We start from the raw sequence: 25,873 nt of genomic DNA, 5'->3' as shown, positions 1-25,873 counted from the left end.
TAGTTCAGACTACTGGGCCCAGTTTTAATGAGAAGAGCAGCAGGTTTCCTTTTTGTCCACTGTCTAGAAATCTGTGTGGGACCCTGATGATTAATCAACGTTCTTAAGTCAGCTGACAGTATTCATGTATTTTAATTTCATCAACAGCTATCAAGTCTGGATTTTATGGAAACAAATTTTACAAGTAACAGTTTAACATCGAATAAAATCAACAAAAACAACTGAAGATCTGTGTAAAACACTATTTTCAGAGTCTGCTTACTATCTACCTTTACAGTGCAAAAGCTGTTAAATTCAAATTTCTTTTCAAAGGTTACTGATCTACATACACAGCTTTTGAGATCTACCAATACTTAATATGCAAGTAGATGCTCAATGGGGATATTTTAATTAATAATCATTCATCCTTCTATAGTTCACCATGCTCAGTAGAATTATCATCTACACAGTCTCCCCCAATCTAGAAAGTTCAGAAGCCATTCTAAACGCTTCTCTGTCAAAATGCCACATCTAACACCAAATCACCACCAAGTGTGCCTACGTGTGCTTGGCTTCATCTCAACACCCAAAGAGTTTTTCTTTAGCAAACATTTTGAAATAGAAAAGAACAAAATTTTTGTCAAATGTCAAAGGAACCTTCACAAAAAGGATGAAAAGGAATCAGAAGTAAGATGGAGTGCCTGGAACGTCACTGACTGTGCTCAAAGTTCCAGCAATCAGGTGTGGAACAGTTACCATGCCTAGAACATAACAAATGTTCTGTTTTCTGAAAAAATGTCAAGGCCAAAAAGGTCAAAAGCAAACTTTTTTTTAAAAAGGGCCTCTCATTTCAATGACTATGACAAAGGAGTTCACCAAGAAAATCGTATTTTCCTAAAACAACTGAAACCAAAAACTAACAAAAACAACACTGGAACTAAAATATGGCTGCTTATCAAAAAAGGAATGCCCGTAACCTTTTCTCAGTGGGATCTGTAATAGTGGATGACAGAAAACCCTGAAATGCAAAGGATTACAGTGCCCATTTTACAGCTAAGGATATAGCTTCTCTATATTCTCTATATTCACGCAACACACCCCTAGGTGCAAAACCAGTCAGTAATAGAACAAAGACCAAATCTCCGGTTTTCTGTAACTCCAAACATCACCATATGGTCAGAAAGTAACACAAGCTGTGAAATAACAGATTTGTGTTCAAATCTTAACAATTTAATATCTGTGTGACCCCGGGCACACAAATTCTATTTCCTCAATCTTATGAAGGCAAGTCATATAATTTATCAGAATTAGAAAATATAAAAGAAATTATAGGTAGAGCACTTAGCTTTAAACAAAAAGCTTTCGGGGCACCTGGGTGGCTCAGACGGTTAAGCGTCTGCCTTCAGCTCAGGTCATAATGATCCCAGCGTCCTGGGATCGAGCCCCGCATCGGGCTCCCTGCTCAGCTGGAACCCTGCTTCTCCCTCTCCTACCCCCTGCTTGTGTTCCCTCTCTCTCTGTCAAATAAATAAAATTAAAAAAAAAAAAACCTTTATAACAAAAAGCTTTCAAGAAGAAGTATTTACTACTATTTTTCTTGTGCACTCTAGTAGAACTAATTTTAAAAACACAGCAATTACTTCTGTCTACCAAATCCATACTGGGCAGCCATTTTTTTTTTTTTTTTTTAAAGACTTTGTTTATTTATTTGACAGAGAGAGACACAGCGAGAGAGGGAACACAAGCAGGGGGAGTGGGAGAGGGAGAAGCAGGCTTCCCGCCGAGCAGGGAGCCCGATGCGGGGCTCGATCCCAGGACCCTGGGATCATGACCTGAGCCGAAGGCAGACACTTAACGACTGAGCCACCCAGGCGCCCCCTGGGCAGCCATTTAAACACAAAGATCATCACACAACTAAATACTGACTATCCACAAAGAGTAAGCTTATTAAATATATTCACAAGGATCACCTATTATGTCAACAAATTATCTGCTAAATTCCCTTACATACCTGGGACAAGAGTTGTATCTACTGCAAAGAAAATCATGTATTAGGGCACCTGGGTGGCTCAGTCGTTAAGCATCTGCCTTCGGCTCAGGTCATGATCCCAGGGTCCTGGGATGGAGCCCCGCATTGGGCTCCCTGCTCAGTGGGAAGCCTGCTTCTCCCTCTCCCACTCCCCCTGCTTGTGCTCCCTCTCTCACTGTCTCTCTCTCTCTCTCTCTCTGTCAAATAAATAAATAAATAATCTTTAAAAAAAAAAAAAATCATGTATTAGCTTCCAAAAATTTATCTTACTATAAAATTACTGACCAAGGATAAATTGGCTAGAATTTCAAGACCTGTGTTTTTTCTATAATTTTGCAGAATCTAAAAAATTAAACATACACTCTCTTAGTGGGACTAGTAAAAACCAAAGCGTTCTGGTTTGCATCATGTCACAAGTACATGGACGAGCATGGTGTCTTGCCTCTTTAATTTGACAATGTGTACCAAAGCCTAAATGTTCATTTTACTTGCTTGAAAAAAACTCCACTTCTAGGAATTTATTCCATGGAAATAATCACACATTTATGTAAAGGCTATCAGTTATTTATAACATCAAAATATTGCTAAATTAAATATCAAATAATAGTAAGCTGGTGAAAATAAAATATGGGATACTCTGACAGATTTAAAGATAGCCAGTAAATATTTCTAAAAAGCACTAAATAACATGGAAAACTGTAAAAACTGTAGGAACTCAAAACCATTGGACAGCATAACCCCAAATTTATCAGAACCTGAAAAATAAAGCTAGAACAACAAATACCACCCATTAATTTTGTTTTATCCTGACATGAGGATTTTTCTCCTTTGAGTTTTCCAATTCACCATAATTTTCAGCAATAAACAGGTATTTTTCTAGTAAGAAGGAGAAAATGGCCTATTCAAAATAAAAGGGCATACTTAGTTTTGTAGTTCATTATTCTTTCCCAACTCATTAAAAAGCTCTAGGTTAAAACAGACGTAATAGGTTTAAAGATTTATATCCAGTTCAGCTGATGTTCTCAATAAGCAGTCTGGAGAACGAGGCTCCCCGTCCGTGGCAAGCTGCCTGCGGGAGAGGCAGAGGTGATCTGAGACCAGTGTTTGGAAAGCAGCGACGGCATCCCATAGTTATGGCAGAAAAGTAGCTCTTACTAGCAGTATGAGTACTCGTTTGCCACTTGCTAACCATGTACCCTTAAGTGGATGATCCTCTACGTGCTTTGCCCCTACACAATCTCATGATCTTACCTAGGTATGCAGACCAAGAACCTGATCATAAAACGCATTCGGTAAGCCCCGTTAAGTCTCAGCCTGAACTCAGGTAACACACACAGTGGGAACTCGCCGATCCACAGCATTTCTCTATCAGGAGCAGCATTACCTTTTAACGATACACGATTACTAAAATTCACACTTAGAGGGGGTAAATTCTGTTTACATTTACCTGCTGCTGGCCTTGCTGAGCCTGTGGGGTAGTCTGCTGATTCGCAGAATTAGTTGCTGCCGCGGCGGCAGCTGCTTGCTGCTGGAAAAGACTGGCAGGGTAGACTCCCCAGGGAGTGACTCCATAATACTGGTGAGGGACCACAGCCGGGCCTAAAAATAGCGAGAGAAAAGAAGACAAGTTTAGACTAGTCAGAATCATCTCAGGGTTTCCGAAGGCTACATCGGACTCAGCAGATCCTACAGTAAAATAGTAAGGATATATTGATTCGTTCTAACTGATCATGAATTCTGTTTTTGAAAAATAGAACATATTTTTATATTTTTATGAAAGTCTTCTGAAGTCACTAATTTACTCCAGGCCTAGATGAAGAAGCTAGTGAAGGACAAAACACCAAAGATACCACAAAAGGGAGAATAACTGATTGAAGTTGGAAGGGATGGGTTTAAGAACAGAAGAACTGGCCTTGGTAGGAAGAAGGCAAAAGGCCTGTGCTTCCCCTGAGAAAGAAAGGACATGGGACAGACAGAAACACAGTTTGTTGTTTGAAGGGAAATAAATGGCGAGTCTGTGTGCATCAAGTGAAGAAAGAGAATAGAAGATTAAGCTGTGCCCTGCTCTCAATGGTAAGGATGGCACCTGAAATGACGGACAGGGACAGGGGCCCCGGTGCTTCATTAACTCCTGAAGCAGGAAAATCCATCAGTCTTCAACGACATAACCCAGACACTCCATTGGACCTCCACTGCTCAATTTCTAAGAGGCTTGGTTCTCCTATTTCTGTGTTGGAAGTCATTCAACACAACTACATTCAGACATTGATATACGAAATTTTGAATTTAAGTCAATGTTGAAAACAAACAAACAAAACCTTACAGACCTGCCGAGTGTCCTAAACAAAACCAAGCACTCTGCTTCAATCTCAATGATCTGTTCACCTTTGGCAACAGGCTCTCGCTACAGTGTCTGCCGTACACAGTATGCAACACAGAGGTAACACAGCCATGCAGACAGCAGCCTGGGTGTGGCAGAAATCTACACCACAGAATTCTCTGAAAACGGCAGCAAGAAACACCAAGGCTTCAGTTTGCCAACCAAGACAAGCTCCTCATATCTGCTGAAACACATCCCCCAATCAAAAGTTTCTTAAAACACAGAGTTTAAAATATCTGCAACTTGACTGAATATAGATAGAGTTCCAAAGAGCTATTTCGAATGTGTCTATTCTGACATGGTAGCTAATCCTGCAGAAACACAGATTACAGGGTGCCTGGGTGGCTCGGTCAGCTCAGCTCAGATCATGATCCCAGGGGCCTGGGATCGAGCCCTGCATCAGGCTCCTTGCTCAGCGGGGAGCCTGCTTCTCCCTCCTGCCTGTCGCTACTCCCCCTGCTTGTGCTCTCTGTCAAATAAATAAATAAAATCTTTAAAAAGAAAGAAACATAGATTTCATTAAGTCAAAATTAATTGGAACATATGTTTTGTTTCCCAGTTTTAAGTTTCTAAGATACAAGTAAGTCAAATTACATCACTGCCCAGTACTGCTCTGACATTTCTGATTTGGTATTTTCTGCCCCTGTGGGCCTATTAGCCAAGATCAAGCAGCTCTGTTTATAAGGTTACCCACTGTGAAATACTACATCTGGATGTAAAATAAACATGCTGCTTAGAGAACCTAGGTTACAGTAGGAGCTATTTTTTTTATAATAAGCAAAGGGGTAAAAATCTTTTAATTCCTCAGAACTTGAAGGGTCTAAGAACCATACCTCCAAGTTAGAGAGTAGGGAGCCCCAAGCCCACCTGACTAGTGTTTACAAAGTAGGGTGGTCTTGGGCATTTACAGAAGAGAATGGAAGAGACACCACAATGGAGACTTAACCTATGCCCTAGTTTCCTCACCTGCGAATGGGTATGATAAGGGTGAGGATGTTGCCACATCGATGGGGAAAGGCTGGATTGTAACCTGCAATGACAATCTCAAGGCTCTGCCACATGTCAACAATAAAACCTTCAGCTGTGCAGAGACTGCTGTTACCATAAATATTTATATAAGCCTCTTCAATTTTCTCAACTAGCATTTCTACTACTTTCCCTGGTCACATGGCCTCTGACTGCAGTTAGGAAAATACCCCCCGGGATGCATGATCAATGGAGCTTGGCTCATCAGGATGCCTGCTCCAATTCCTGTGTGATGCACACCCCACAAGCATATGCAATTTCATAGTTTGGGTGGTTAACATTTCTGGTTCTGTGTGAAAGCCCTGAAGTCTTTTTCAGTCTGGCTCAGCTGATGGGTAGGTACAAAAAGCAACACTCTCATCACCAAACTATGATTTCAGTGAGGACAAGTGTGTTGTCCCTAAGACAGTTGTTTTAAATGACATATAATAAGTCAGCAGAGAAAAGAAAGAGAAAAGATAATTCAAGATAGTGTGGGCATTGTACACTATAGTGAAGTGCATGCAAGGACTCTGAGATAGACCTGGTTCAAACCCCAACTCTGTAGTATTTAAGTAGTGTGACCTCGAAAAAGACAGCTGAGTTCCAAATTCCTAATCTGTAAAATCAACATCCAGAGCACCTAGATGGCTCTGTCAGTTAAGCATCTGACTCTTAGTTTCAGCTCAGGTTGTGATCTCAGGGTCATGGGATCGAGCCCCGCATCGGACTCCATGCTCAGCGTGAAGTCTGCTTGAGATTCTCCCCCTCTGCCCGCCGCTACCCCTGCTCACACACGTGCACTCTCGCTCTGGCTCTCTCTCTGAAATTAAATAAATAAATAAAATCTTAAAAAAAATCAATCAATCATCCAACAACTCATGAAAGAAAAGCACTCAGCACAATGCTTGGCAAATAGTTAATAAGGGCTGAATCAATATTAAAGATGGTTAGCAAAGATCATTCTGCCAGGAAGAGCTTTCTATCTCCCTCAAAGGCAAGGGGGACAGAGGAACTATACTACATACGCTCCCATCACGACGCATGCCAAAATGTGAATAATGCTGAAGAAAATAGTAAGAAATTCTATACTGCATCTGAGTTCACAATGGCAAATCGCATGCTATAAAACAGTAAGTAAAATCTTACAATAATAATATTTAATTATGATTAACATGACTTGGAGGGATCTGTTCCCAGAGAATTTTTACTTTGGAAGACACTGACTCTGTCCTAACGTTGAATTCAATCTACCATATATGTGTGAGTCCATTATGGTGCCAGCAACTGTGCTCCAGGGTCAAGTAACAGAAAGGCCTGCTTTTGAAAGAGTTCAATCTCAAGGGGAAACAAACCACTCATGTATATATCCACAAGCAAATAAATACAAAATAAAAGTAAGTAACAGAGAAAGAACAGGGGAGTCAGCAAAGGAAGGGTTTCTAGGTGGTGACAATGCCAGCTAAGGAGATCCCCAGGAAAAGAATGGGAAGAGTTTACTACGGAGGACTAAAGAGACCAAAGACAAAGAGGCCTAAGCAGGTGTGGTGCCTGCAGCAAGCTAAAACCAGTTTAGCACTGCTAGAATGTATGGTGTGAGCCAATGACAGCCAATCTGGAGGGGGAGAAAGTGGTATGCATGTAGAGACATCCATATACAAGTCAGAGAGAGATCAGAGTGGGTCCCAATCCTCACTAATCCTCAGTATGCCATGGCAGCTCCTTAAAAACAGTGATCCAAGGAACGGCACACCACCACCCAATTAGGATGGAATAATCAGCCATGTCTGATCTATGGTTTGGGTGGATAAGACAGAAATTGGTGACGGGCTTCTTCTCCGAGAAAACACCAAATGGCAGATGACACTGGTGCTGCGGGTTTATTAAAGATAATACAGCATGAGGAGGGAAAAAAAAAAAGAGAAAGAAAAGAAACTGGTGATGGTTTAAAGCAGAAAGGTGAAAAGGTAAGATCCATATTTAAAACAGTTTTCGAGAACACTGGAGGGGAGGGGTAAGGAAATTAGGAATGCATAAGTGAGAATAGGTGCCAAAGCCTAGGTAAAGAGTATAAGGACCTACACTGTGGCAGACTACAGGTAGTACGAAGACCTAGGAAAGGGGATAAATTCCCCAACTACCTACAAGCAACTTGGTGGTTTCGTGGATCACAAATACCCATACAGGAGGCAGCTCATGAATTTGCCTTTGGATATGTTCGAGTCTGAGGTTACAGCTAAGGAGAGCTATCCAAACAGGGAGAGGACACTGGAAACCAGGAGAAAAATCTCCACCGGAGACCTGGATTCAGGACAGAGTACAAAGAATGCATGCCAGCCCCCACGACTTTTTAGCAGGGGATAAAGTCCCGCATGCAGAAGAACACCTCACCTAGTGTCGCCGCTGCAGCCAGTCCAGCTGTGTAGGGGTCCGTCCCCGGGGGAGCAGCGCTGATGATGTATGGATTGGGGACAAACGCAGCGGGCGCTAAACCTGCTGAAAACACACCTGTCAGTAAAAACAAACCCAACTAGAACTGCAGCCCTACCAAATACCTACACAATTTGGCTACTCACTGCAGGTGAGGAAAAAAAGAAAAAAGACAAGACAGGATAGGTTGAGAGGAAAGAGGACTTTTAAAAAGACAAAATAATCCCTATACTAAAGATCAGGGTGACATTTATCTGTTGTCTTTCTTTTTGTCGTTTTGTTTTGTTTTGTTTTTTGTTTATCTTTGCTAACAATTTAAACCATGAGGCAGTTTTAAATTCAGCACAATTTCTCAAGGACCATTAAAATTATGGCAGGCTAACATAAAGCAACTTAAAAGACTTTGTAATGGGATGGAAGGAAGAATTTATCTCCATTTAAAACAATTTTCCAAACAGTTTTTCTCAAAGAAAATGTACAGGTATTTATAAACACTAGCATCTTCAATTATAAATTAAACCAGACCTAGGCAAAAGCCATTATGCCTAGCCTTAATACATTTAGGTTGGAAGCACATCTTTTCTTCCACAGTATACCACAATCTATGATTAGCGATCTCCTTTCTATTGACCCATATCATTTTGACACATCAAAAAAAAAAAAAAAAAAAATTTCTACACGTACTTGTTTACACACACAGCACTTTGTTTCAAAGAGACCTTAAAAAGGTCCGGGGGGGGAGGTCTAGGCAGTAAGACAAAATATGTACACCAAAATATTAACACGTGCTATAGGAAAAGGGCAAAGCTACTTTAAAAACCAGTAATTAAATGAGAATACTTTTTCAGATCCTCAATATATGTGGCCTGGAGAATGGATTTACACATACTACCTGCTACTTAGTAAGATGAGAAGTTGATACATTCACAGTCGAGGCAACCCTAACAAGAGCAAAACTATTCTTATGCCATCGATTTCATCCAACCTTACCAACAGAGTTGATGCTAGTCCCTACCGTAGTTACTTCAAATCCTACAACAGCGGAGGCAGACAAATACCGGGACACTAAGAAATCTTATGAACTGAAGTCCAGAAGGTTGCCAAAAATGAAGAACGTGGCAAAAGAGAGCAGGACAAGAGGAAGAGGCCATCTACTCTGAGGGATCTGCCTGGACTTGATTATAACCACTCTGCGCTACCGGGTTTCGCGGCAGCTGGCGCGCTCAGCTCGGGGCATGCGCCGCACACTCACGCACTTACCGATGTGGGGCTGATGAGCCGCTGCCAGGGCGTACTGCTGCTGCTGGGCAGCTGTCAGCTGCTGGACAGCAAGGGCGCTAGGCCTTTGGAACAGCTGAGTAGGAAAAAGACGTGACGAGGTTAGAGAAACTGTCTCGTGAAATAATTTTAAAACCTCTCTGAACAGAAATTTCTACAAATCCTTGTTCAGGAGTGACACTTTTCAACAAAAATGTTCTCCTGCTCTACTCCACTCCCATTTTGACGGTACCGTGAAACTTCACAGTAGGGTTTTCCCTCTCCTTCTTTACCTCAAGTTGGTGCACCCGGTCCCCACGTGCTGCCCACTACTCTCCCAGGTTAGCCTGATGTCCCCTGAACCACAAGCAATCATACAAATGCTCTAACAGCCGTCAACAGGTCTGAGGGTCCTGCTGACCCAAAGCACACTCAAAATCAAATCTACTACAAAATGAGCCACACCACATTAGCCCTAGTGCTGTTACCTCTCTTCGGCTCTTTCGAGAACCCCACAAACACTTTGGAAAGGAAAATGAAAAGTTCATTTCGTCCTCTGGCTGCCTCTTCCAGGGAAATGATACTGGATACCTTCCTCAACTAGTGGCTTATCATAATGAATAAATTAGACAGCTGCCAGCTTTTGGGAGCCCTCCAGTTTCCTAGGATACCTATTCTTTATGTGTAGGAACTCAAACAACAGAAATACAGCTGCTACTAAAAAAACCTGGATTTTGAGCTCAGACCTAGCACACTTCTGAATTCACAAGACCAGGATAGGAATGCAAAGGTCCTGACACTAAGAATATGCTAAAATTCTATCTAAATACAAGGTCAATCATTCACTCATTCATCCTACAAATGTTATGAAACCAGTAATACCTGCTAGGCACTGTGCAAGGGACTAGGAATGCAACACTGCATAAGATGGGGACACACTTTAGCATGAATAGTACTGGTGCAAAGAAAGGGGGTCCTCGATTGCCTTGACATGCCACCTTTCAGGGAGTCCCATACTGAAAACGTCTTCATTTGCTAAGGTCAGACAGAGAGCTTACTGAAGGCACCTCCCTAGAAAGTACCCTCAGCCTCCCTACCTGCTCTTTCTACAGTTTTCAATAGCTCAGCTGCCATCACTGGAGGATCTTAAATGGATGTTAAATAACAGATTTCCTCAAAAAGAGACCTGACTGTTTTAGACATTAAGACATAATGTCATCCCACCAATTCAGCTTAATTATCGTCAGAGCTGGACTTGTAATGCAATCTTAGGTGGTGGAGAGACTTTATACAAGTAGGCAGATTTTAAATAAAAAGAAAAAAAGGCGAATATTTCAAATATACTAACCAACGTCACCTGTTACCTCTCTTTGTAAATATTCATCTTTCTAAAAACCAGAGTAAAATTAGCCTTTGCCTTTATAGTATGAAAGGAAATCAAAGTAACCCTGTACAGATTTCAAAAATACTTTTAGAGTTTTATTTTCAAAGGTTACAGAAAAAAGAAACTTCATTATGATGCTGGTAAAAAAACAAGTACCCCTTTATGGGCAATGATTAAATATCAAGTCTTCAAAAGCAGTACTGGGATTTATAGACAAACCTATCAAAACAACTTTTTGGGGGTGCCTGGGTGGCTCAGATGGTTCAGCGTCTGCCTTCAGCTCAGGTCATGATCCCGGGGTCCTGGGATCGAGCCCCACATCAAGCCCCGCATCGGGCTCCTGGCTCAGCGGGGAGCTTGCTTCTCCCTCTCCCTCTGCCTCTCTCCCTGCTCATGCTCTCTCTCTCTCTGTATCTCTGTGTCTCAAATGAATAAATAAAATCTTTAAAAAAAAAAAACAACTTTTTGCTCCAGGAAGGGAGCCAATCAGTACTATTGGGTAACTATGATCTTGTGATTTTTCCAAGTTGTTTTTCACGTGTCTGTCTTACCTAAAGGACAGTGTCCCACAGTATTCCTACCAACAGGAAGCAGCTCACCCAAGAGGGGCAGCCAGGAGGGAGAAAACATTACAGTAAAATAGTGGAAAGTTTTAAGTTTTTTCCAATGTTGTAAAAATACCTCATAGTTTCACTAGGTATCCACTGTGTCTTCAATGGGTCTCTGGAATTTTCCTAGCCTCAAACCTTTTGAAATATTTAACATCTCAGACACTGCTCATGCTAGCCTCTTCCCTCTACACTTCTTTGCCCTGCTACAAACAAAATAATTCATTCAACATTTTTTGAGCCCTATTAGCGAGGCGCTATGACATGGAACCAGGGAAATAAAGACGGTGTGTTCAGAATAGAACTCTTGAAGTGATCTTACTAACCAAAAACAGTACTCACTGTCATGCCATCCGACTTATCCCCACTTCACAGGTTTTTAACATGGCGTATAACTCCTTAAATATATGTGTACTACAGCCATATATATCCAGTGTGTGTTAATACCAACCATCCTGCACAACATTAGCTTGTGGTTCGCTATTAGCACCACTTCACCACACTTTGAGAAGTAGAAACTATTACTTTTAACTAAAAACATACAGGTCCTACAAGAGCTCCCACATATTCTGTGTTTGAGAGTTGACTGATATCGCAGTGATTATGGTGAATAGAGAAGGAGCTGTTTTCTTGAGTGCATTTTGCAGTAAACAATTAACAAAAGTAAATTATCATCTACAGCAAGCAGATTTGATTATAGCATAGATTACAGCAATTCTGGCACATTCTCTTTATGTAAATGGTCCAATATTAACTGGAAATACAGGGTATTCAAAACAAAATTGGGTAATTGGCAAGTAATGGATTCCAAAGGATCCTGAAAAACTCATACAAATGCCATCTGCTGGGCAAAGCACTGAGCTCTGTTAACATTTTCATCATTTTCGAAAGCAAGCCAAAGGTAACTGAGAAACAATACTGTTGAGATTTGGAGAGAACACTGGTTTTAAGGGTGGTATAATGATAAATGTACCACTACTGATTACAATGTACTTGGGTTGAATTCTTAAGTTGTTCAAGAGACTGAATGCAAGGGAAAATATATCAACTATTTCAAGCTCATCGAGGTTCCTAATAAGAAACACTGAAGGCGGGCGCCTGGGTGGCTCAGTCGGTTAAGCGACTGCCTTCGGCTCAGGTCATGAGTCCTGATTGAGTCCCGGGATCGAGTCCCACATCGGTCTCCCTGCTCGGCAGGGGATCTGCTTCTCCCTCTGCCCTCTTCCCTCTCGTGCTGTCTCTCACTCTCTCCCTCTCAAATAAATAAATAAAATCTTTAAAAAAATTAAAAAAATAAATAAATAAATAAAAGAAACACTGAAGGCATAATCTGGGAACTACACAAGCAAGCTGATTTGACTCTCTTCTCTGTCACTACATGACTTTACAAAAGATAGCCTGCAGGGTTTTTATTCCAGAAAGGGGCAGTCAAAAACCCCTAGTATAGTGCTAAGTGATAAAGACAGTTACTAGTGTTATTATGTTATCAATAATACCTGTTGGCATAAAAACAGTTGCTGAATTTTCAGAATGTGGAGTAATACCTAAATATGGAGCTGATGTATGTGAAAGACTATCCCCCTCCCCCACCAAAATAAAATGTCCCACCAGCCATGGCTTCTGACCAATTTTTAAAGCTATATACACAGTGGACAGGGGATAAGAGCATAGACTCTGGGGCCAGAAAGCCTGGATTCATATCTTAGCTCCAACACAGACTACGTGACATGGGGCAAAAATAACCTCTCTGTGACTCACTCTCCTCCTCTCTCGACTAGGGACAATTAAGACATGTCTAACACATAAGGTTGCTGGAAGTATTAAAATTAACACACGTAAAACACATGCTAGGAACAGTCCTTTATGTGTGTTCTTTCTGATGAATGGGGGGAGTACCCCCATACAGACACGGCCCTTCTGTGAGTCACCTCTTACAACTCCTCCCCCAACAAGGCAGCTCAGGATGAGGAAAGCAGAGGGCAAAACTCCTTGCAGTGAATGTTAATGTTAAAAATCCCAATGAGTTCATGAGCACCAACTGCTGTCAACAGGGCACAAAGGTAATAGGGAAGGAAGAAAAACCTTTTTTGTTTTGTTGTGGAGGAATATGCTTGACCATATACTCCATGAAGAGAAAACCACGAATGCAACTGAATTTGCAGGTGAGACATCCCCACATTATCAAAAGGCTTTGTGTTTCTAGTACTAGGTCCCAAGGACAGAGCCCAGAGCTAGACACCAGAACACAGACGTTCCCACAGCTTGGGAACTTTCTTTCTTCATGAGGTCTTAATTTTCTTATCTGTAAAAATGTAGTACCTGCCCTATCCCATGGGGATGTTGTAAGGGTTCACAGAGAAAAGATCTTCAAAACACTTAAGGTATTATTACATCTATGGTGGGACTATAATCTTTTCAAAAAAAAAAAAAAGTTGATCATGGCAACCAGTCTTTAGTACATGAAATATGTGGAAGTCTGCTACTGTCTGAAGCTTCCAGATCAAAGCTCATTTTCAACCAGGTTATTTGAACAACGACAATGTCCTTCTAACCAAGTAAATAAGTACTTCTGAGGAAAATCATAAAATTTCAGCAAAGTCAAAGAACAATAAAGGTAAGCTTCAAATGACCCAACCGCTAGCTAAAGTCAGCATTTTACCAGCGCCTATACGTGACACTGATAAAATAATCTTCCTCTCACTTGTCAATTGAAAGGAAAGCCAAGAGTATTAAAGACCTATATTAAAACTGCACAAACTTGGCTTCAGAAGAATGGCATCTAATCACTACCACACTTTTAAAAGCATTGTGTGCCACTTCCTCTCCTATCTGTCTAGAGCTGTGAGGGAATGAATCTGTACTTCCATTATGATTTTTGGAGTACTGTTTCTTTGCTAAAATTCATGCTTAAGAAGTGAGAGTTTTAGTACATCAGTATGCAATTTTGTACAACATGCTACATTAGGCTATTTTTAGATTAACTGAATTCTAAATAAAGAGCATCAACAATTAACCTGATTAATCTATAAAGTTGTAATCCTGGCTTTGATTTCTGCTACGTATAATTGTAATATAATGAAATCTAGCAGTAACTTTATAAAATATATTTAGGGGAAATATAAATAATTGTATGGCTCTTCATTAAAATAAAGATCACTCATGTACCATAAAACAAAATGGTTCACATTATTATGAACTGTTCACTGTTTCTAATGCTCACTGTTCACTGTCCAGAATTAAGAAGACAATGAAGGGAAAGTGAGGGAAAGAAGGAGAATACTCCAGAGATATCAATGAACATTTCAAAGCGCCGTAGATTAGGGGTACTTAAACCCCAGATCTTCATACTTGGGATAGTAAAACTGTCCTTATTTTCATGAAATTTAGCATGCCTTCAATTATGATTGTAGGCAATAAACCACATTAACCTTAGCTATACACTTGTGACTTAATCACCAATACAAGTCACATATGGGGCGCCTGGGTGGCTCAGTTAAGCGTCCAACTCTTGATTTCGGTTCAGGTTGTGATCTCAGAGTTGTGAGACCAGCCCTGCGTCTGGCTGCAGCGCTGGATGTGGAGCCTGCTTAAGATTCTCTCTCCCTCTTCCTCTGCTCCTCCCAGCCCCTCTCAAAAAGTCAGATACATTTTCATGTTCCTTTACAACTATTAGACATCCCAAAGCCATGTTTATCCTCATCATGATCATTAGGTACGCCTACTTCTGCTGCATGCAGTTTGATAAAGCAGATACATATTCAATTTGTTAAATATTTCTGTAACTAGTTCTGTATAACTGCTTCTTTTGTAAACTACTTATACTATACATCATTCACAAAATTCAGCCCATAGATCTCATCAAACTGCTAAGGGTTCATGGCACAAAAAAAGGAATCCTTGCTTTAAATAAATCTTAGGTTAAATTTATGATAAACAAGTAACTTAACTATCCAAAACCCAAAGTATCCCTAAGTACCATTATGTTTGTGATGAACTAAATGAAAATTACCTTTCCTGTATTTGCAGGCTGCTCTATACTATGTATCTCAATAGAAGTTGATACTAACAGTTTTATGAAACCAAATCAAAATCCTGATAAAAAGGAAATAGGACACAAGAAGGAATTATTTAGTCAACTTCCAAACCAGACCCCATCATGAAATCACAAATAAAGCTACCTCATTAACTATAGCAAGTAACTCAAAACTTAAAAAAAGAGAGAGAGAGAGAAGGAGAGCCTTTGATGCTCATTTAAGAAAGCCAATATAAAAAAGCAGAAATGTATAGAAAAACACGCACTACACTAGATCTGTGGTTTAATTCTCACAATCATTAATAATGTCTGGGACTCAAGCCTGGCTCTCAAGCCTCTGGGACCTAGACTCAATAGCCCAACGCACCAAGCTGCATTTCACTCTAAGTGTGCCTTCTACTGTTGTCAGTCGATGACCACACCATGCTCATTTCTATCTCCACAACTCTATTCTCTTAACTGCAGCAATATACACTGCATCTGTCTTTCAAGGAACGTCTATACAACCTTGGTCTCCATCAAGCCCTCCTCTGGCCTGACAGCATTCCTGACCAACCAATTCAGCACTCGGCTCCTCAACTGTCCCATTCAATTCCACGTCTGACAGCCTTACTATGAGCACCAGCTCTGTTCACTACCGGCAGAACCAGCTTCCTGGAAGGACACAATCATCAATAATTAACTGATTAATATGGGTAAGTAATGTCTACAGTTGCCACTGAACTAACAGCACAAAAAACCAAACCATGGTAATTAAGTCATTCCTTCTTAAAACTGTCTTGTCACTGTCAATCAGGTAGCATGACAAAGTTGCTAAGACCCACAACCCTGCCTGTGCGACCTCACAGGTCGCTGCTTCCCAACCTCACCCACCACCTAGGATGACTACTACGTTATCTACCGAACGTGCACCTGTTAAGTTCTCATAGTAAGCCTTTAAGTTTTACTATTTCCTCCAGTGAAATTTTCACTCTTTTCCTGATATAAACAAGTCTTACAGGACGCCTGGGTGGCTGTCGTTAAGCGTTTGCCTTCGGCTCAGGTCATGATCCCAGAGTCCTGGGATCGAACCCCGCATGGGGCTCCCTGCTCGGCGGGAAGCCTGCTTCTCCCTCTCCCACTCCCCCTGCTTGTGTTCCCTCTCTCGCTGTGTCTTTCTCTGTCAAATAAATAAATAAAATCTTTAAAAAAAAAAAAAAAAAAAAGTCTTACAAGGCACAGCTCAAGATCTACCTCTTCCAAAAATCCTTCCTTCCCCAGAATAGAGTATGCTCTCCCTTGTCTAAGGTTCTAGGACATAGGCATGTCCTACACTTGTCTTCAAGGATGTCCTTGCACTACTGAAATGACCAAATGAGTCACAATACCTAAACCGCGAGCTATGGGAGGGGGGAACCATAGTTCATTCATGAAATATATGCCAAGCTACAGGTGAGAACAAAAAATGCAAACACAAAGTTATAATCCACAGTCCACAAATCTGTGATCTCCCTGAAATTACCAACAAAATTGGATTTCGAACGAATTACATACTTTTTTTTGATCAGATGGCAACAGAGGGCTATGACCCTAAGAAGGAGGTAATTTCCTGGATATTGTGCAGGTCTAGTTACAAACATGAGCAGAAGTTTAGTGGGCTAGATCTAAAGGACTTGCATAGTAGAATACAAGCTAGGCCTCAAAGAATGGCCTCCAGACCTCTTAGAAGGCTAGTTCCAAATTTCAGTTTGGGGAAGTGTATTTAGTAATGGGGGATATTCTGAGATACTATAATAGGAATATGGAAAAAGCTTCCTGAAAAGGTCTGCTAAAGCAAAAGTAGAAGACACAGAAGAACAAGACCCAGGGCTTGCCCTCAAGGAGCTTACAATCTAGCAAGAACTCTTAAACAAGAAATTATACACAAGGCAGAACATGGTGACTCCTTCTCTTAAGGGAAGTACAAAGCACTAGAGTTCAAAGGAGATAGATAATGCAACTCATGGAGATCAAGAAAGCTTAACAAGCATTGGATCTTCAAGAATGACAATCAATTAAAATAGTAGAAAGGGAAAGGGGAATAAAACAATGTAGAGCAAAAGAGTAAGGAATATTGGAGGGATAAAAAGTAAGATCAAACACCAATTTCCAGTAGAAAAAGGATCCTACCATCTTAACAGCTACTCCTACCTCTATGCAGGAGCCGTTGGGAGGTTAAGGGTCTTGAAAATACTTAGAAGTCTTGGCCCAATAGTTCCCGGGCATGCTATCAGGGAGCCCACTACATGACCATGTAAAACAATATACTCAGAAAAGCAAGAATTATAGGCCCACGGGATAAAACAACAATGATAACATCACGTGATTATGGTCTACCTATGTAACAATGCCCCTATGTTACCACAACCAAGATATTCATGGGAAGCCAAAAACCAACAATAGTTTAACTTTCAAAATAATGACATTCACCTTCAAAAATTACTGAAGTGGGATACGTGGTGAAGGCATCCCAGGCTTCATAAATCTGAGTGGGTGTTGTCTTTGATGTAATCATATTAACTGCTTGTGAGTTTGCCAAAGGACACATCTGTTCGAGTTCTAATAATTATCCAGCCTCCCAAAACATTGGTAAAATTAGTTTGAAACGAGAGATCAATACATCAAAAGAAAATCCCAACTTTGATTATGAAGTAAAGAACAATTCAATGAAAGAGCATCAGATTTTTCTTCACAAAAGGTTGAAGACAAACACTTCTTAAATAACAAGCAAAGGGTTAGACTGGAATAGATGAGGAATGGGAAGCTAAGCACCAAAAATGGCCAGAGTTCTAGGAGCTGCTATGGAAGTTCAGACCACAGAAGACAAAGTAAAAGAAAGAATTCAGATAAAACTTCTTGATATAACCAGGTTAAGAATCCTGGTTAGAAGTAGCCTACACTCCCTGAGTGTAAACAGAGATGTCACTTGAGCATGTGACTCTTGATCTCAGCTCAGGTCTTGATCTCAGGGTTGTGAGTTCAAGTCCCGCATTGGGCTCCACAATGAGTGTGGAGCTTACTTAAAAAAAAAAAAGAAGAAGAAGAAGAAGAAGAAAAAGTAGCCTACACTCACGAACCTCAATTTAGACAGAGAATTACCACCACACTCCTATCCTAAGCTGAGCAAGCTGAAGTCTACTTGGTAACAGTGTCCCCTACATTTGCTGATGTGGTACAAAGTTGAAGTCTAATCTATCTTCAGCACCTGAGGTAATTTCTGGCTTCACTCAAAACTGCTGTTTTGAGGATTCACTGTGAAAGGGGGCAAAACAGTGAAAAAAGAGAAAAAGCACAAAAATCATCCTTTCAGAGAGATGGCACATCTACTGGGAACCAGAGGGAGAGTAGCAGACACTTAAAATTTACTCTCTCTAGAAAAAGTTTGTTAATTAAACCTAATAGATCCACCTGATATGACCAGAGCACACATATCACATCATCCCTTAAAGGGATTTCCTTTTGTAAACTTTATTAATGTTATTATTACTGCTATTAATTCTTATTAATATTAAATGGTTAGCTTTATACATCAAAATTCATTTAAAGTCAGCTATTTATAACAACAAAGGGACAGACCATAAGCCAATTTCCCCCATAGATGTAGAATTCCTATCAAAATGAGATTTTAACCTTTCAAGCCTAGAGGTTTATATTTATGTTCCAGTCCAAAACTAATGAATATCAGAAATTCATGGCCCATCAAATTCTTTCAGCCACAAGAGAGAGCCTGTGGTACCTGACAAGATGGGGAAGCTACCTGCCCCGTTTTATAGCTCAGACAGCTAGTTTTTTACTTTAAAAAAAATGAAACAGAAGGATCAGTAAACCCCAGAGTTAATCATGCCATGCCTTTAAAACCAGAAGGCACATATATAATGTCTTCCAAGGATTCATGAAGAAAAGAAAGAGCCACATAATTTCACTGTAGATTTTTACAGGAGTGATTTGTGTTTTTCCCCTAATTGTATTTTAACTCTTCGGAAAGACAGCAGGTATGTTTGTTATCTATAGTTACTCACTTAATTAAAAGACATGACTAACAAGACGACCTCACACTGGACTCCTGCCAGCAGTAGGTAACAGAGTTTACTATTTTAAAAACAAAACCAACCAACAGCATCACAATCTTATTAATCTTCAGAGAAGTCAATTTAGCATCCAAGAAGATTGTGTCACAAGCGGTAACACGACCTCACCCACTCCCCAGGCCCTGGGGTGACAGAGGAGCCAAAAGAAGCACATGTCGAGCAGAGTGATCTCTTGCCCATAATCTCAGCACGGGAATCCGCCTCTGGAGGGGAAGATACAGAGGCTTTTGTATGCCCACATCACTGTCGGGTTAAGAAGGGCTGGCTATAGCCTAAAATAATGCCACCCTCCTCCCATCCCCCCAATTCTTAGTCACTTGAATCATGTGCTGGCTGGAGGAGAGTAAAGAGAGTGACAGAGAGACACACACAGTACCTGTTGTTGAGAATTGTAGTCAAAAAGTCCCACAGTTGCTGCTGCTGAGTCCACAGGTACCTGCGTGCCTGAATAATCAAACTGAAGAGGCTCCATGCCCACATGTTCCATGGGGTCCAAGGGGACACTCTGGGACTCCATGTTGGAGAAATCCTCCACAGGCTTGGCACCATTGGTGCTGGTCAGCTGGGCTAAGCCCTCAGAACCATTCTGGTTTGGACCCAGAAGATCCACTTCATTAGCAGAGTTCTGGCAATTACCAGGGGTACGGCTAAACAGAGAAAGTAAAGGGCATTAAACCTTATTTTGAGCGGGGAGGGACACTACAGCAACCCAAGTTTAAGGACGATGTCCTTGAACATAGTTTATCATCAACAGTACTTAAAACTATTTCTACAAAACAACCAGAGGCACTTTACGGGGCTTACATGTTATAGCCTATAAAACAACTCTTCTATTGCTTGCCTTCCCACCACAACCCACCCTGTAAATTCACATTAACTAGTATTAATTTACAATTCCTTTAACCAAAGGGCCCAGATCTGAGGAACAATGAATGAACTGGAAAAAACACTGCCTGTGGCAACCATGAAAACAAGATTCCCAAAATGCAGGTAGTAAATTATGACGCCCCCGCCCCCCCGCCCCCCGCCCCAAGTAACACCTACTCTTTAAGCAGAGAGCCAATGGAAAAAGTAGTTTCTAGGGGGAAATTCCATATATGAGAATGATTCTATTTTTAAAAAAATTTTTTATAGGTGAAAAAAATTTTAAGTATTATCTTGGTACTACTGGTCAGTGCTAAACCTGTCTGCCTTTTCCCCTTCTAAGAAACCAGAAGCAAACCATTACAAAACAGTACAAAATAAATTCATTATCTAGGATATGCCCCTGCTGAGGAGACAGCTCTAAGAATTAAAAGTAGTGTGAGAGTATCATTTATCACCCAAACCAGGATATTCCTAAGAGCAAAAAAAGGGGCACTAGGAATAAATATCCTAGGACATGGCAGAAACGAGTACCATCTCAGGTGACCGGGAATAGAGGATCACCCTATGTAAAAGGGACTGCAGGACAGTATAATTCCAAATCAGACTAATATAGAACACTGTTACATTCTAGTAAGGGGAGCGTAGCCTGTGGCTACATTCCGTGCCCTTCAGCCCGTTAAGCTGGTACAAGTTAGAGCTACTGCCGTATTCCCTCTCACACACCTGCCCTATCATCACCACCCAGTCAGAAGTCAACTACCACCAGACCCTACTACAGGCTGCCTGAGGTTCAGGATGGAAAGGCTGCCTACTTCATCCGAAAGACCGTAGGTAAGTGGTTATTACACTGTGCCTCAAATTTCCTCCAAAGACTGTAATTCTTTATATTCACAAGATTAACACAGTAAGTTAGGAATACTAAACAACTGAATGTTGTTCTGCATACAATGATCCAAAATGAATTTCAATTTTGGCTTTGATAGGTATCAGGATCAGAAATAGATGTGTGTGTGTTTAGACACACATATATTAGCTTCAGACTAACATTAAAATTATTCAAAATTAAATTCTCTATCTGTATATCACTGACCAAGGATTTTTACCTTTTTAGAATTATATACCATCACTAAAGGTTACCTACATAAATGAGGAATATTGCCAAGTGTAGAAGACAAATATGCAATATCATCTGAATAGTGTGTATATTAAATTATAGGGTAAAACCTGCAAATCAGTCATGACCAGAGATGGAATGAGAGGCATCCATGGAAGGGAGACGACTAAGAACAAGTCATATAAGCTGCATCTCTGGTTCTTCAAACTGAGGAAAATGATACTGACCCACCTACCTCCCAGGGAGTTTAGGAGTCTCGAATAAAATAATGCGTAAGTTCTCAACTGTTTCTCTCCACACTAACATGCCAGAGAGAGGGGACATGCTTCCATTAGTGACCATGGTTACTCCCAAACTAGTGATTTGGGAGAAATTTAGGGAAAACCCCAAGGCACCCATCCCAGGCGACTTTGATATTTGAGAATCACTGAAATGATATTTATAGAATCATTCTGCAAATAATAGAGCCCTTTGCAAATGCAAAAGTCTATTGTTTTGGGAAAGCACCAGGCATTGACAGCTCTTAGAAGTTCTACCTTACCAGTAAACTTACAGTCTTTGTGGTATGGCCTGCACTGGACCCAATTCTTAAAAAGGACAGGTAAGGAAGGAAAAAAACCCTAAAATCCAAATAAAACTAAATCAAAACAAAAACCCATAGCCCCCATTCAAAAGTCAGAAGTGTAAAACATACAAACCTAAAATCTTTGACGTCTGTGTCAATCCCATTCTGCACTGGCAAACCATTGGTCTTGTCCATCACATCACCCTCCTCCTTCAAATCTCCTAGCTTATCTCCATCAAACGCACCCTTGTTCTTCTTGTCACCTTTGTCGTTTTCATCACTGTCTGCATCCCTTGGGCCCTGTTTAAAAAATAGCTTCAGCTTCACTAATCATCATCAACTAACAACAGCAGGCAACCACTGTGGACACGAGACTACACTAGATGCTAATTAAAACAGGGTAGTGTCCATGCCCTTTCAAGACATTACAATCTAATTAACAGACAACACAGAGGCAGGAACACTGCAGAAAGTCTTGCCAAATGGGGGAGACAGACATACAATTATGTTACAGAGTTTAGGACAGTCTTACCATACCCAAATGTCCCACCATCCCATTTTTTCCTTTCTACCCGAAGCCCAGCCACAACTTTACATCTCTTGGTCCCACTTCTCTACTTCCAAATCTAACACTATTCAATAGCACAACTCCTAGTAAGCCCCAGGTATGGCAGCTAACAGTATAGCTGGAAAGTGGTAAGCCTACAAAAAGAATTCCCTACTTCGCCATTGCCTGTGTAAACTCTCTTACTTCTGAGTACTGAGCTAAGTGTGGTCTGACATCATTCCAATTCAATTATCCTCCACTTTACCTTGGGACACATGCCCTGCCAATTTGTACCACCTATCATCACCCCAGCTCCACTCTCCGTCTCAAGGCTTACTGCATCAATAATTCACCGATCATCCTTCACTTTAATTTTTTTCTAATCCTTCAAAACACGTTAAATCTGTGAAATTCTTTCAAGAGTACTCTAAGTGCTTATCTGTTGTTTTTCACTCTGAGCCTGCCCCATACCAGATTATTCTGAGACTACAGGGAAGCCCCTTCAGCTGGACCGCTGATGCAGCAGACTTTATCTCTGAAAGACTAGACCTAAAGAATTATCTTGGTGCCAAGCACACCGATGCTTTCTCTTCTAAGGAAATGAAGTCTGTCCCCTCTTAGCAACATCCTAAATTAAGACCCCGACTTACAAATCAAATGTGCCTTGATTTCCAAAAGGAAAAGAAGATTTGGTAGAGTGACTTGACACGGGTCAGAGATCTTGGCAGAATCCTACCAAATGGTAAGTAACCTTTGCTTTTATAGAACTGGAGAGGGGCAACCTTGCTTGTCTTCACCACTGACTTCTGGACCAAATTAAAGCTCCCGGCAAAAGGCAAGAACCAGAGAGAAAAAGATGAGAGCTCCTTCACAACATTTCCAGTCGCCACAACCAAATTCCACTGGGGCGGGAGAGGATCAGTAATGGATGCTGGAGCAGGAGACACTGGGTTGTGAATAGGCAGGCCCGGGAATGGGCAGTTCCCGGAGATCTCTGGCCCCGAAAGGGTAACTCATGAATCTTGACGTTCTTAGAGCTTTCACCTGCCAGTTCAGAGCCCATTTTACTTTCAAAATCATTCTCTGTTCAAGACACAGAAAAAGACTTCATGGCTAATGTGAACCAAGGACCACGTACAAGAAGGACAAAGAAGGGATACACAACTTCATTTCATGCGGCATCAAGACGGTAAACTACAGTTTTGGCAGCCACTGAGATGTGACTTTCACAGTAGAATCTTCAAAGTGTTAAGACTATTACTGGTTCAAGAGGAGTGAATGACAGCCAATTAAGCACCACAGTGAGATCCTAAAGCAGAGATGGAAATATGATAGGATTCCAAAGACAGAAAGATCTTTAAAAACGTCCAGAAACAATACCTCCCTCCTACTGCAAAGGTAAAACTGACAAAAACCATGTATTCATTTTCATATATCCCCAGCACTAAATACAGCGCTTGGCAGAAGTTCAAAAACTATGACAAAGTAAACTGAAATGACCAAAAAATCCTGAAAAACTGAACCACTAAAATTAGAATTAGGATCCTCCCATTGTCTTTATCATAGGAGTCCAGGAAGTAGTGACACGGTCTAGAAATTAGGATCCTCCCATTGTCTTTATCATAGGAGTCCAGGAAGTAGTGACACGGTCTAGATAACAAACAACTCTGCCTGCATTAGCCACTATTAATGTCAGTAACAAAAGTATTAACTAGAAGGATCATCCCACTAACACACCTAAGTAATCCTCCATAAATCTACAAGTCGCTGGCTCAGAAGGAGCAGTCCAGCTCCAATTTCTCATCAGCACTTGCAAAGGTCTACCAGCAAAAATAGGAAGGAAATGGGATAAAGAAGCAGTAGGAAGTGTCACCAACAAGCAAGAAAGCTGGTGACGGGGGAGAGTCACTCGCCAAATCAACACTCTGCAGTATCTCTCCCCAGTGACCCTTTAAAAGGAGGCCTAACAGAGACAGCTCGGCCTGTCTCTGAAAACAGTCCCTGATACTTAACTTTCTTAATTACACTGCCAAGGGCTAGATTTTCAAAGGAATCCCTAGGATGGGCTGTTTTTCACCAATATTGTACAGTCTATTCATATAAAATATAGCTACCAGGTTTTCTGCTCTGAGTAGGCTATAAATTCCTCAGAATAGTAGGTTCCTTCTATTTGAAGGCGGGGGGCCCAAGGGAGACTTCAATTCCTTGATCTGGATGGTCACTGGGTGTATTCATTTTGTAGAAACACATGCAGATGAACATTTATGACTTAAACACTTTTCAGCACACAGGTCATATTTCAGTAAAAAGTTTACTTAAGAGACAAAATTTCAGGAATTCAATAATAGCCCTAAATAAAAATGGTTGACAAGTCTGATTTTTAAGGATACCAAAAGCACAGTGGGAAGACTTTTTGTCAAAAGTCTGCTAGTAAAAGAGAACACAGGGTTCAAGATCATGAAAATGGTCTCTTAGAAATGTGAACACCCTGGGGCGCCTGGGTGGCTCAGTCGTTAAGCATCTGCCTTCGGCTCAGGTCATAATCCCAGGGTGCTGGGATCAAGCCCCGCATCGGGCTCCCTGCTCCGCGGGAAGCCTGCTTCTCACTCTCCCACTCCCCCTGCTTGTGTTCCCTCTCTCACTGTCTCTCTCTCTGTCAAAAAATAAATAAAATCTTAAAAAAAAAAAAAAAAGAAAGAAAGAAAAAAGAAATGTGAACACCCTAGAGAGAGAAGAACAGGGGTAGAAATGGGCTGGTACATTACGGGATTTTTATAAATATTTTTAATATTTAAGATAAGGGTAGGTATTCACAGCTATGTGGTCTTAAAGAAAGAACTAATCCAGATTGCACAGAATCTACACTCCATCTCAACTGCAGACACATACTGGCAGAGGACTTTGGACAGGTCATGAAATCCGAGTCTGAGTTCTCTCATCTACAGCACAGGGGTAATTTTGTGATGGTATTTCTTCTGTAACATTATCCATGATATCAAGATTGAAACTCTTAAATGGCCCAATTAAGTGGTTTAACTCTAATAGAAGTATACAGCCAATCTGACCCTCCAAAGGACACTCATTTTCACAGTGTAGTGGCTGTATGGTTAGTGTTGAACATCACAATCTTTTTAAAATTTACAAGTGTCAGGGGCGCCTGGGTGGCTCAGTCGTTGTGCGTCTGCCTTCGGCTCAGGTCATGATCCCGGGATCCTGGGATCGAGCCCCGCATCGGGCTCTCTGCTAGGCGGGAAGGCTGCTTCTCCCTTTCCCACTCCCCCTGCTTGTGTTCCCTCTCTTGCTGTCTCTTTCTCTGTCAAACAAATAAATAAAATCTTTAAAAAAAAAAAAAAAATTACAAGTGTCTGGGCTCGCACCCAGATATTCTGATTTAATTGGTCTGCAAAAGCTCCCACAAGTGTTATAAAAAGCTTCTCCTCCAGCAATTCTAATAAGCACTCACAAATGAGAACCACTGTAATTAAGTCCAACATAAGCATCATAAAGGCAGGGTTTTTGTTGGGCTTTTTTGTCACATATTCCCTAGTATGTAATAGTACTGAAAAAAG

At 41.0% G+C, this 25,873-nt stretch overlaps 1 protein-coding gene across 19 annotated transcripts in view; it reads right to left on the bottom strand.

Moving 5' to 3' along the window:
• Positions 1-25,873, bottom strand: part of PUM1 (pumilio RNA binding family member 1) — a 139,906-nt gene that overhangs the window by 39,016 nt on the left and 75,017 nt on the right. For 11 of the 19 annotated variants that reach the window (XR_010411035.1, XM_064589598.1, XM_064589600.1 and 8 more), the window contains 5 exons: positions 21,891-22,057; positions 19,588-19,858; positions 9,084-9,177; positions 7,785-7,901; positions 3,456-3,607 (listed from right to left, as the gene is read on the bottom strand). Coding sequence is in view for 18 of the 19 variants with exons in the window: in XM_064589598.1 (XP_064445668.1) it covers positions 3,456-3,607; positions 7,785-7,901; positions 9,084-9,177; positions 19,588-19,858; positions 21,891-22,057 (801 nt within the window). In the remaining variant the exon portion in view is untranslated. The remainder of the gene's footprint in view (positions 1-3,455; positions 3,608-7,784; positions 7,902-9,083; positions 9,178-19,587; positions 19,859-21,890; positions 22,058-25,873) is intronic. The other 8 variants (XM_064589602.1, XM_064589603.1, XM_064589608.1 and 5 more) reach the window with 5 other exon arrangements.

Source organism: Mirounga angustirostris, unplaced genomic scaffold, assembly GCF_029215605.1.
Source record: "Mirounga angustirostris isolate CCGP_5_RB_7025 unplaced genomic scaffold, mMirAng1.0.hap1 SCAF_4, whole genome shotgun sequence".
Lineage (NCBI taxonomy): Eukaryota > Metazoa > Chordata > Mammalia > Carnivora > Phocidae > Mirounga > Mirounga angustirostris.
The sequence above is the reverse complement of the archived record's forward strand: the minus strand, read 5'-3'. Positions and strand labels throughout refer to the sequence as shown.